This window comes from Prionailurus bengalensis, chromosome A2, assembly GCF_016509475.1.
Source record: "Prionailurus bengalensis isolate Pbe53 chromosome A2, Fcat_Pben_1.1_paternal_pri, whole genome shotgun sequence".
NCBI classification, from domain to species: Eukaryota; Metazoa; Chordata; class Mammalia; order Carnivora; family Felidae; genus Prionailurus; species Prionailurus bengalensis.
In genome coordinates, this window is record NC_057348.1 from 155,991,483 (window position 1) to 156,004,325 (window position 12,843).

The window sequence follows — 12,843 nt, forward strand, 5'->3', positions numbered from 1 at the left end:
TTTTTTTAATTTTTTTTTCAATGTTTATTTATTTTTAGGACAGAGAGAGACAGAGCATGAACGGGGGAGGGGCAGAGAGAGAGGGAGACACAGAATCAGAAACAGGCTCCAGGCTCTGAGCCATCAGCCCAGAGCCTGACGCGGGGCTCGAACTCACGGACCGCGAGATCGTGACCTGGCTGAAGTCGGACGCTTAACCGACTGCGCCACCCAGGCGCCCCAGATTTTTTTTTTTAATATATATTTTTAGGGGCACCTGGGTGGCTCGGTCAGTTAAGCATCTGACTTTGGCTCAGGTCATGATCTCACAGTTTGTGTGTTCGAGCCCCATGTCAGACTCTGTGCTGACAGCTCAGAACCTGACATCTGCTTCAGATTCTGTGCCTCTCTCTCTCTCTGCCCCTCCCCAGCTCACGTGCACTCTCTCTCTTTCTCTCAAAAATAAACATTAACATAAATTTTAAATAATATATATATTTTTGTAAAAAAAAGTAATACCCTTTTTTTGTTGTTCTTGGGCCTTCAACTTTTTTTGGTAACGGCTTTATTGAGATATAATTCACACAGTGTGTAATTTACCCATTTAAAGTGTACAATTCAGTGGTTTTAGTATATTCACTAAGTTGTATAACAATTACACAAGCAATTTTAGAACAATTTACTTACCCGCCAAATAAGCCCTCCACCTTTTAAATACCACCCTTCAATCCTTCCTTACCCTGCCCCCATTCTTTCCAGCCCCAGGAAATGCAGTCCTAGGCATTTACTGATCTGTCGCTATACATCTGTGTATGCTAGATATTCCCTATAAATGGAATCATGGAATCATATAAATTGAATAAATGTGGCCTTTTGTTACTGGTTTCTTTCACTTAGCAGAATGTTTTTAAGGTTCCACCATGTCATAGCATGTATCTATACTTCATTTCTTTTATATGGCTGAATAATAAAACTTTGGATGAAAATACCACATTTTACACATCCATTTATCAGTTGGTAGACGTTTGTGTTGTTTCTACTTTTTCACTATTAGGAAAAATGCTGCTATGAACATCTGTGTGCAAGTTTTTGTATAGACCTACTTTTTTTTCAATTCTCTTGGGTACATACCTAGTAGTGGAATTTCTAGGCTATACAGTAAGTCTATGTTTACTTTTTTGGAAACTCCCAGATTCTTTTCCAAAGAGGCTGCACCATTTTACTTTCCTTCAGCAGTGCATTAGGGTCCAGTTTCTCCACATCCTTGTCAACACTTATTGTCTTTTTGAGTCTAGTCGTCTTCGTGGGTGTGAAGTAATATGTCATTGTGGTTTTGGTTGATTTGCATTTCCCTAATCACTAATGCCATTGAACATCTTTTCATGTACTTACTAGCCATTCACATATCTTCTTTGGAGAAATGTCTATTAATATCCTGTGTCAATTTTTACAATAGATTGTCTTTTTATTACTGAATTGTAAATGTCTTTATAAACAACATTCTAGATACAAGTCCCTTATTAGACATATGATTTGCAAATATTTTCTCTCATCCAGTGGATTGTCTTTTCACTTTGTAGTGTCCTTTTGAAGCACAAAAGGTTTTCATTTTGATGAAGTCAAATTTATTTTTTTGTTGCTTGTGCTCTTTGTGGTATACTAAGAAACTATTGCCAAATCCAAGATCAAAAAGATTTACCCTTGTTTTCTTCTAAGAGTTAAATAGTTTAGGGGACACCTGGATGACTCAGTTGGTTAAGCATCAGACTTTGGCTCAGGTCATGATGTCACAGTTCAGGATTCAAGCCCTGCATGAGACTTTCTGCTCTCAGCCAGAGCCCGCTTGGGATCTTCTGTCTCCCTCTAGCTCTCTGCCCCTCCCCCACTCTCAAAAATAAACATTAAAAAAAAGAATTTTAAGAGTTTAAGCTCTCACATTTAGATCTTTGATCCATTTTGTGTTGATCTGTGTATATGGTGTGAGGTAGAATCCAAGTTCATTACCTTGCATGTGGCTATCCAGTTGTCCCAGCATAATATGTGAAAAGACTATTCTTCATCATGAATTGTTTTGGCACCCTTAATGAAAATCAACTGATTTTAAATATGAAGGTGTATGCATATTTTATATATATATGCATATATTTATATTATACATATTAAATATAAATAGAATTATGGACACAGAAATAAATCTTCATCATATTACTGTATGTATTTACATATACATATACACATAGTTACATATACTTATATACACATACTATATTTATTACTATATATTTATATTATTATATATATTTACATATACATATACACAGTTACATATATTTATATATACATATACTATATTTATTCTCATGCCAGTACTACAGTCTTGATTACAGTTGCTTTGAGTAAATTTTGAAATCAGGAAGCAAGAGTTCTCCAACTTTCTTCTTTTTTAAGAAAGTGCATTTTTTTTTTGAGCAGATTCCTTCAACCTTGGTAGTACTAACATTTGGGGCTAGATAATTGTTGCTTATGGTGGCATGACTGTTAATTAAAAGATGTATAAGGGCAAGAACAAAACATGAAATGAAACTGTCTTTTAAGAAATAGGAGTTACAGAAGCCACATGAGAAGAATGAGTAAAGTAGACCTCTACTAAGGATGATTTCAAGGAGGGGATGTGTGGGGAAAGGTGTAAAAACCTGAATATTGTGAAGAGATATTTAGATTTAATATACTGTGTCACTGGTGACTCTGAAAAGATCAGAATCAGTAAAAAAAAAACATAGGAACTGAAGTGTAGGAGATGTTGGACTGAATTATGAGTTGAGTACACAGACATAACAAACAGAGGCTACCTTTTTTGAGATAAGATGGCACTAAAAAGGAGATGTGGAGATGCGGTTGCTTGATATAGAGTCAAGTAAAAGGGTTTGTCAGAATGGAGTACTTTGGAGCCTAATTGGAGCCTGGAGGAGCAGAGAGGGTCTGGGGAAGAACTGATGGAGTAAGTTTTGTAGAGGCAGGAGGGCTTGTGACCTAGAGCACTGTGGTGGGATGATCTAAGAGTAGGGAGAGAAGAATAATGAAGATGCAGATAATGATAGTGAACAATACATTTTGAGCACTTATTCTGCTCATGCAGCATGCCATGAACTAGGTACTATTATTATCTCCATTTTACAGGTGACAGAATGTTAAGTTACTTGCCTGAGCTTGTACAACAACTAAGTATAAGAGCAGGGATTTGAATCCATGCCAATCTGACTTGAAAGCCTGAATTCCTCACCACTGTCCTCTGCTTTGAGCCTTTATCATCATAGCCGTGTCAACTCTCATGGCTACATGCTTGCTATTTCAGCACAGAAAAAAGCGATCACTAGCCTCCATGTTTCCTCATCTGGGGTATCTATCCTGAGTTCAACCAAGATTTTCTACTTTTATAACCACTTTTTATAACCACTTGACCCATACTTGAAACATCCTCTTATCTGTACATCCCCATGCTACCCTGGGGTGAAATAGTCCCTTGGCTACTATCCTTAGTGTTCCTCAGAGAGGTCATGATTATCCTGATCAGTGACTGTGACCCCGTTGACTAAATGCAACATTATCTGCTATAGTTGAAGCAACGACTAGTCACTTACTCTTTTTTTCTTACTTGCAGATACCTATGAAAATGGAAAGTATTTCTTGGCAAACTTTATAGCAGCTCAGGTAAGACTATTTTTATTGAATTTTATAAATCCATTCCCAGTCAGCTGCAGGTTAAGCGTTATCAGTTAACTGTATTGAAATAATACTCTGCCTCTTAGTAGGAGGAACTTCCTGCCTTTATATTTATAAATTGGGTCTGTCGATAACTAATATGAGGATAGTCCTTGTTTTGACAATTACCCAATATGCCATCATTCTCTAAAAAGATGCTTGTAATTCATATAATGCTGGTTACAAAATGAGTCCTTAAATGTACAACATGTTTTCTGGGGATGAAACAGCATTTCTTGGCTAATAATATTTTGCAGGATAAATGCTAGATCAGTTATCTATTGCATAACAATGGTGTGTAACAAACAACCTCAAAACTTCAGCAGTACGTAACAATACATACTTATTTAGCTCATGAGTTTGTAGTGTTCGGAAGTTCTGGTCAGATGTTATGGGCTGGACCTGCCTGATCTTGTCTGGCTCACACGCATCTGCGCTCAGTTGCGGAACTGTTAGGCTACTAGGGTGATCCTGGCTGTGCTCACTCATACCTGTCAGCTGGCTCTTCGATGGCCTAGGATGACCTTATGGGCAGGTCTGGGCATGACCTTTTCATGACCTCAGAAGAGGGCAAAAACAGTAGTGGAAATGCTTGAGCACTTTTTAAAATCTCCAATTTGCAGCAAGTTGACTACTGTCCTATTAGCGAGGGAGAGTTACATGGCCAAGCTCAAAGACAAAGGTGGAATAGAACGCCCCATCCAGAGAGAGGGCATTGCCAAAATTACATAGAAAAGGGTATGAATAGGGAAGGGTGAATAATTAGAGAAATTAATACAACCAATCTACCAGGCATGTTAAATGATCATTCTATGTCAGACCTGGAATTTGCTTCTCTATAATTTTTACCTATTTGCATTTAAGGAATAGTATAACACAAATCTATTGTCTTTTATACATAATACTGCTTCAGGGATTTGAAGATGTCCATTGTGTATACTCTCTGTCTTCTCTCGGAATTATACATCTGCAGGCAAACTTCACACTTCTCCTGTTTTGTGCTTCTATGGGTTTCCAGATCTGATTATTCTGTTTCGACCACAATTAGTCTAGATTCCTGTTAAAACATGGTACCCAGGACTGAGAGAATATCTTATTAGAGCTGCATTAGCCAATATGATAGCTACTAGCCACATGTGACCATTGAGCACTAGAAATGTGACCATCTTAACTTGAAATATTTGAAAGATTGTAAAATACCTCATTAATATTTTTATATTGAATAAATGTTAAAAATAATAACATTTGGGATATATTGGGTTAAATAAAATGTATTTTTAAATCAATTTCTCCTATTTCTTCTTACTTTAAAAATATGTGGCTATGAGAACATTAAAAATTACATATATGGCTCACATTGATTTAGAAGCCCTGGATTTTAGTTCTATTTCTACTGCTAACTAGTTATTTAACCTAGGGAAGGCACTTCTCCTGTTTAATATGTGTTTCTTGATGATAAAACGCCTGTAAATAGTTTCTAACTCTAATATTCCATTCTCCTGTTATTCTAAACAAGGGATAAATAAATTTGTATTTCTCTGTGACACTTGATGGAATTTTTTCTAAGGATCAGTGGCTTGAAATGAAATAATGCTTCTAACTTTCCCTGTGGGTAATTATCAGTGGTGTTCAGGGGTGCCTGTTCAGTCAGTTAAGCCTCTGACTCTTGATTTGAGCTCAGGTCATGATCTCACGGTTCATGAGTTCGAGTCCCACGTTGGGCTCTGTGCTGACAGCACGGAGTCTGCTTGGGATTCTCTGTCTCCCTTTCTCTCTGCCCCTCCCCCCCATGCTCGCTCGCTCTCAAAAATAAATAAATAAACTTAAAAAAAAATTACCAATGGTGTGCTGGCTGGTACGGGGTTATGCGGGCGTGGGGCTGATTTGTAGCATTTGCTAATTCCTGTGGTGTAAGTACTCCCACCATTTTAGCCAATTTCAAGCTATCAACTGGCCTGCAAAATTCTAGGCAACTTAACGGTAGGGTCTCTCGAATCAGTAAGTGCCAACTGGCTTCAGCACACCCATTTACTTCAAGTTCTATCCATTTGTCTTAATTTCCCCTTGATTCTGCTTGTGCAATCAGTCTCAAAGTCTTATTAAATTCTCCATAAAGACAATTGAACATATTTTTTTTTCTTTCTACTGTTGCCAGTTAAGGAGTTTATACCATCATTCTATTGCCACTATCCCCTTGATTTATTGTATAAAATCTTCATTATCCTATCTTACATTGTAACCAGTCTTATTCCTGTTGGCTCAGCACCAGCTACCGTGCTCTCGCACTCAATGAATGTGCCTTTCTTCAACGTGTCCCTGCCCCCATTCCCTTTCTCATTTCACCTTTCTAACTCCATCCATCCTTCCAGGCTTCCTGAAGTTCCATGTCCTTCCTAAGTCCTCTCTTGACCACCCTATTCCACAGTGATTTCTCCTTTCTCTCAACACCCATGACAAATATTCACTATGATTTTCTTTTTTTTTAATTTAAACTTTAGCTTGTTAACATATAGTGCAATATTGGTTTCAGGAGTAGAATTTAGTGATTCATCACTTAACATATAACACCCAGTGCTCATCCCAACAAGTGCCTTCCTGAATGCCCAATCACCATCTAGCCCACTCCTCACCTACTTCCCTCCATCAACCCTCAGTTTGTTCTCTGTTGTTAAGGGTCTCTTGTGGTTTGTTTCCCTCTCCCTTCTTTTTTTTTTTTTTTCATTTAGGCCTTAATCATGCTCTACATTGCCACTTATCTCACATTGGTTTAACCCTTGTGTTGATGCTTAATCAAGTTATGATTTAGTCAAGTCCCTATATTTGTTGCAAACTGTCCTTAGTCTAGGGACTGTTTGCCATAATTCTTTGTTCACCCTGTGTTAACTCACACAGTACAATGCTCAGAGCCCCATCATGATTCCAAACGTATCTATATAATTTAGCTGCTCACTTCACTCCCAGAGCCTGTTTCCTCATCTGTAAAACTGAGATAATGATGCTTTCTTTTCAAGATCCTTATAAGAATTAGTAACAGTATAGGTAAAATAACTTTCATAATGTTGGCATTATCAAATTTGTTGTAGCAGGTACTCAGGAAGTGTTTCTTCATGAGGTGTTTAAGAATTAAAACAGCAAACCAGCACAACAATACTAATTTGAGGTTTCTTAACATTTTAAAGTGAAGTATAGTCTATCAGCAGACGTATTAAGTATTTTTTTTCTTTTTACATATTCTTTATAGAACATATTGCAAATCCAAACCATGCACAATAAGTATTTGAGTGACTCAAATCCACTGAAAGTTGGATATATTAAAATCTGGGGGGTAAACTCTACTTATGTGACACAAGTCACTTTTACTTATGACAACAAGCAATTCATGGAGAAGAATTTCAAGAGTGACCCTTACAATCAGGTATGTCTCAAAGGAATATTATCATATTATAAGTTAAATTTATTATTCTGCCAAATTGTCACCACTATTATCATTCTTTTATGTGCTTCTATTTGAAAGGCTATAGAGATATGTCCAATAGTATGTTCATGAAAAATTGTGAGTATCGAATCCTGTTGTGAAATGTGCAACATCGGCAGTCTTCCCAATGTAGTCCAGGGATCAATGTTTAGTAGTCTGATGAAATCCTTTCCATGTGTTTCCCAGAAATGGTGCTATGTGTTAAGTAAAGTTAGCCTCTCGGGCTAGCATCACAAAATTTATTTGCTTCTGTGACAGAGGCTAAAACAAAAGAAGAGTGATCGCATAAAAATTGTTGGAGATTTTCTCCCTTCTTCCTGAAATTACTCCCAGGGAAATTAACCCCTGGTCAGATTAATAGATCTTGAGGTTGGTGAAAATTGGCAGTAAACTGTGGTCATCATCAAAGTGAATATGTCCCACCTGTGATGTGAGGTAAAATTATTTGGTTAACAAAACGGAGTGACATAAATAGCAGATGCTACTAGACCCTCTAGCAGGGTCTGCTGTAGGAGATGCCTATGTGGAAGACAAATTACCAGCAGAGGTGTACCAAGAGTAACCACAGAGGGAAAGGTATCCCACGTTAGAACACTAGACCTGTCCTAAGTATGAACTAGTGACTCTTAGGTGGGATCATTCAGAAGGGAAAATAGGTAAGTATAATTCCTGTTTTCCAAGCAGTGAAAGAGTGACCTAATATCTGGATTTTGGAAAACGCCCCTCTGAACACTCAGATAGCTTCTCTCTCTCTAGTCCTTTCTAATTATCTACTTCAACACATTTTTCCTGGACTATTGTGTTCAAGACCACCCTGGTTAAGACTGATGCAGAAAATTTCTCAACACCTTCTTTTTAGGAAACTTAGTAGCATATCAGATGCCTATTATATGCCAGGCACTTATACTCAGCATTGGGGATGGTGAAACATGAAACCAGCCTGCCTTTGGGAAAGTTAAAATCTAGTGGCAAAGCAACGAGATTTTAATACATGTTGGTTTTTATCAAAGCCTCGAATACTTGAAAGCAATGTGGTTTGGCCTGATGAAGTGGAAAGACACAGATTTCCAGCACAGGGATCATGTACACAACACATCCTTCTGTTTATCTGTCTGGAATCAGTGACCTGGAAAGGAATCTATATCCTTTTATTACTCTCTGGAAAAAGAATGAATACATCTGTTTTTGTTAAATTATAATTTGAAATATGCCTTAAATATAATGTTTAAGTAGTTCTGAAACACCAACTTTATCTCTTATTTTCTGGCAGATACTAACAATTCAATTGACTGACAAGATTATCAACCTGGAAAAACTAACTGAGGTTACCTGGATATACGGTGGCCCTATAATTTCCACTACACCTATGACAAGTACCTTCCCGACAGAGTCTCTACATCCTTCTACAGTTACGACTAAGGCTACCACTTTTGAAACTGTTATCACTAGTTCTGCGAGTACTACTACGACTCTTCCTATCACAACCACTCCTTTCTCAACAAGTACTATTGAAATGACAACTAGTGCTACCAGTTCTGATCCCACTACACCATCCTCTACAAGTACCTCTGCTGCTAGTCCTAGTACTCTGCCTATCACAACCACTCCTTTCCCAACAAGTACTATTGAAGTGACAACTAGTACCGCTGGTCCTGATACCACTACACCTGCTGCTACAAGTACTACTACTAGTAGTAGTCCTAGTACTCTTCCTGTCACAACCACTCCTTTCCCAACAAGTACTATGGAAGGTACAACAAGCACTACTATTACTAATAGCACTACACCATCCTCTACAAGTACCCCTACTGCTAGCACTAGTACTCTGCCGATCACAACCACTCCTTTTGCAACAAGTACTATTGAAGGGACAACTAGTACTGCTGGTGCTGATACCACCACACCTGCCCCTCCAAGCACTACTACTAGTAGTATTACTAGTACTCTGCCGATCACAACCACTCCTTTCTCAACAAGTACTATTGAAGTGACAACGAGTACTACCAGTTCTGATGCCACTACGCCATCCTCTACAAGTACTCCTGCTGCTAGTACTAGTACTCTGCCTATCACAACCACTCCTTTCGCAACAAGTACTATTGAAGGGATAACTAGTACTGCTGGTGCTGATACCACCACACCTGCCCCTCCAAGCACTACTACTAGTACTAGTACTCTGCCAATCACAACCACTCCTTTCCCAACAAGTACTATTGAAGTGACAACTAGTACTGCTGGTCCTGATACCACTACACCTGCTGCTACAAGTACTACTACTAGTAGTAGTCCTAGTACTCTTCATGTCACAACCACTCCTTTCCCAACAAATACTATGGAAGGTACAACAAGTACTACTATTACTAATAGCACTACACCATCCTCTACAAGTACCCCTACTGCTAGCAGTAGTACTCTGCCGATCACAACCACTCCTTTTGCAACAAGTACTATTGAAGGGACAACTAGTACTGCTGGTGCTGATACCACCACACCTGCCCCTACAAGCACTACTACTAGTAGTACTAGTACTCTGCCGATCACAACCACTCCTTTCCCAACAAGTACTATTGAAATGACAACTAGTACTGCTGGTCCTAATACCACTACACCTGCTGTTACAAGTACTACTACTAGTAGTAGTACTAGTACTCTTCCTGTCACAACCACTCCTTTCCCAACAAGTACTATTGAAGTGACAACTAGTACTGCTGGTCCTGATACCACCACACCTGCCCATACACGTACTACTACCAGTAGTAGTACTGGTGCTCTGCCGATCACAACCACTCCTTTCGAAACAAGTACTATTGAAGGGACAACTAGTACTGCTGGTGCTGATACCACCACACCTGCCCCTACAAGCACTACTACTAGTAGTATTACTAGTACTCTGCCGATCACAACCACTCCTTTCTCAACAAGTACTATTGAAGTGACAACGAGTACTACCAGTTTTGATGCCACTACGCCATCCTCTACAAGTACTCCTGCTACTAGTACTAGTACTCTGCCTATCACAACCACTCCTTTCGCAACAAGTACTATTGAAGTGACAAGTACTACCAGTTCTGATGCCATTACACCATCCTCTACAAGTACCCCTACTGCTAGCACTAGTACTAGTCCTTTGCAAACAAGTACTATTGAAAGTACCACTCCTTTGCAAACAAGTACTATTGAACTTACAACTAGTACTACTATTACTAATACCATTACACCTTCCCCTACAAGTACTATTTCTAATACTACGCTTCCTATTACAACCACTCCTTTCCCAACAAGTGCTAGTGAAGCTACAACTAGTACTTCTGGACCTGATACCACTACACCTGCCCCTCTAACTATGAATGCTAGCACTAGTACTCTTCTTATCACAACCACTGCTTTCCCAGCAAGTACTATTGAATTTACAACCAGTACTACATATCCTGATACCACGACACCCACCCCTACAAGTATGACTGCTAGTACTACTCCTCTTCCTATCACTCCCACTCCTTTCCCAACAAGTATTACTGAAGCTACAGCTAATGCTACCTATTCTCATGTCACTATACCATCCTCTACAAGTATTTCTACTGCTAACACTAGTACTCTTCCTGTCACAACCACTCCTTTCCCAACAAGTACTACTGAAGTTACCACTAGTACTACCCATCCTGATACCACTACACCTTCCCCTATAACTACGGCTAATGCTACTACTACTCTTCCCATTGCAGCAGCTCTTTTCCCTACAAGTACTATTGAAGTTACAACTAGTACTACTATTCCTGATACTACTATACCATCTGCTACCAGTACTACTGCTAATAGTAGTAGTATTCATCCTATCACAACCACCCCCTTCCCAACAAATACTACTGATGCTAGCACCAATACTAGTGTTCTTATTACTGCTACTCTTTCCCCAATAAGTACTGATACCACTACCATTAATAATAGTGTTTTAATTACACCCACTGCTTCTCCTATGAATGCGGGTGCTAATACTACTAACAACAGTTTTCCTATTAGGACTCCTTTTTCTGTAAGTACTTATGATACAAACACTGCTCTTGCTATGCTAACGACTTCTTTTACAAGTACTGATGTTGCTAGTGCTGGCAACCACACTCCTATTACCAGTTCTCCTTCCCTTATGATATCCGGTGGGAATAGCACTAGCATTACTATTCCTACAACATCTACTCCTTCTTCTACAGATATTTATTCTCCTAGCACTAGTGTAATAGCTAATACCACCACCAACACTGTGAACGGTACAGGGCATGCAGTAAATATTACTGATGCAGATAACTCTAACAGTGTTCCATATAACACTACCCATGTTTCTATTCCAAATGCTACAATAGCCTCAGACACATTAATGACTGTTCTTCTAGACACAGCAGCTCACAATCAGGTAACAGCGAACTCTGCAGTTAGTTATTTACCTAATGTTGCAACTAATGCTACCACAGATAGTACAAATAGTACCATATATGCTTTAAACACTACCATTCTTGATAGAACAACAATGGATGCTTCTACTCCTGTATCTACCTACATTGCAAACACCATAAATGCTACTCTAGTTCCATGATTACTACTTGAAGCAGGACAGTTACTATGGACATCTCTTTAAAAAAAAACTATTACAGGGGCACCTGGGTGGTTCAGCTGGCTAAGAGTCTGACTCTTGATTTCAGCTTAGGTCATGATCTCACATTTCATGAGATCAAGCCCTGCACTGGGCTCTGCGCGGACAGTGTGGAGCCTGCTTAGGATTCTCTCTCTCTCCCCCTTTCTCTCTGCCACTCCCCAACTCTTACATGTGCACACACACACACATACTCTCTCCAAATAAATACATAAACTTGAAAAAAACAAGTATTACAGATATAAAAAATGAATGAACAGATACATGATCTTATGCTATGTAAGTTTTCACAAATGTTAACATTAGCTTTTACATATATGGCTATTCTGAGCACTGTAAACTTTGCAGATATGTCTAAAGATGTATCCATGACTACTTTTATAAGTGTAATTAAAGAAGGCATGGATACTTCTTTTGCAGCCAGAATATATACTCCTGTTTTGAAAATTATAACTCCTGTAGTCCCAGCAATTAAACTGTAGATATGTTATACATCTTTGCTAGAGATTTCATAGATAATTTTGGTAGCTCAGATAATACCATATTAGGCTCTGTAAATACTATTGTTTTAGGTGTAGTTATTGAAGTAACCTAACTTATTCTTGGGTTACAAGACATGATACCATAACTGACAGCACTGGTGATATGGGGCACTCACATGGCCAATAAAGCAACAGTTATTAATATCATAGTAGATTATTTAATTAGCAATGTTAAAAAATAATGCTTTATTTTCTTAGGGACTTTCCCACATACCATGGCTACCAATATAGCAATTCACTATTACACATCTTGAAAGTATTATTGTTTCTAAAGCAATCCTACATCCTAGCTATAACTATAGATATGGAAAGTGCTATCATTATAGATCTTGTACATACTTTATCTCCAGGAACTAAAATAATTACATTAAAAATATGATTACTTTTGGGGCGCCTGGGTGGCTCAGTCGGTTAAGCGTCCGACTTCAGCCCAGGTCACGATCTCA

The 12,843-nt window shown here is 38.5% G+C and overlaps 1 protein-coding gene across 1 annotated transcript in view; it reads left to right on the forward strand.

Moving 5' to 3' along the window:
- Positions 1-11,867, forward strand: part of LOC122488345 (probable maltase-glucoamylase 2) — an 81,944-nt gene extending 70,077 nt beyond the window's left edge. Inside the window, exons 45-49 of the mRNA XM_043589645.1 lie at positions 3,638-3,687; positions 6,980-7,153; positions 8,484-8,694; positions 8,794-9,277; positions 9,386-11,867. Coding sequence (XP_043445580.1) covers positions 3,638-3,687; positions 6,980-7,153; positions 8,484-8,694; positions 8,794-9,277; positions 9,386-11,798 — 3,332 coding nt within the window. The 3' untranslated portion in view covers positions 11,799-11,867. The remainder of the gene's footprint in view (positions 1-3,637; positions 3,688-6,979; positions 7,154-8,483; positions 8,695-8,793; positions 9,278-9,385) is intronic.
- The last annotated feature ends 976 nt before the right edge of the window (positions 11,868-12,843 follow it).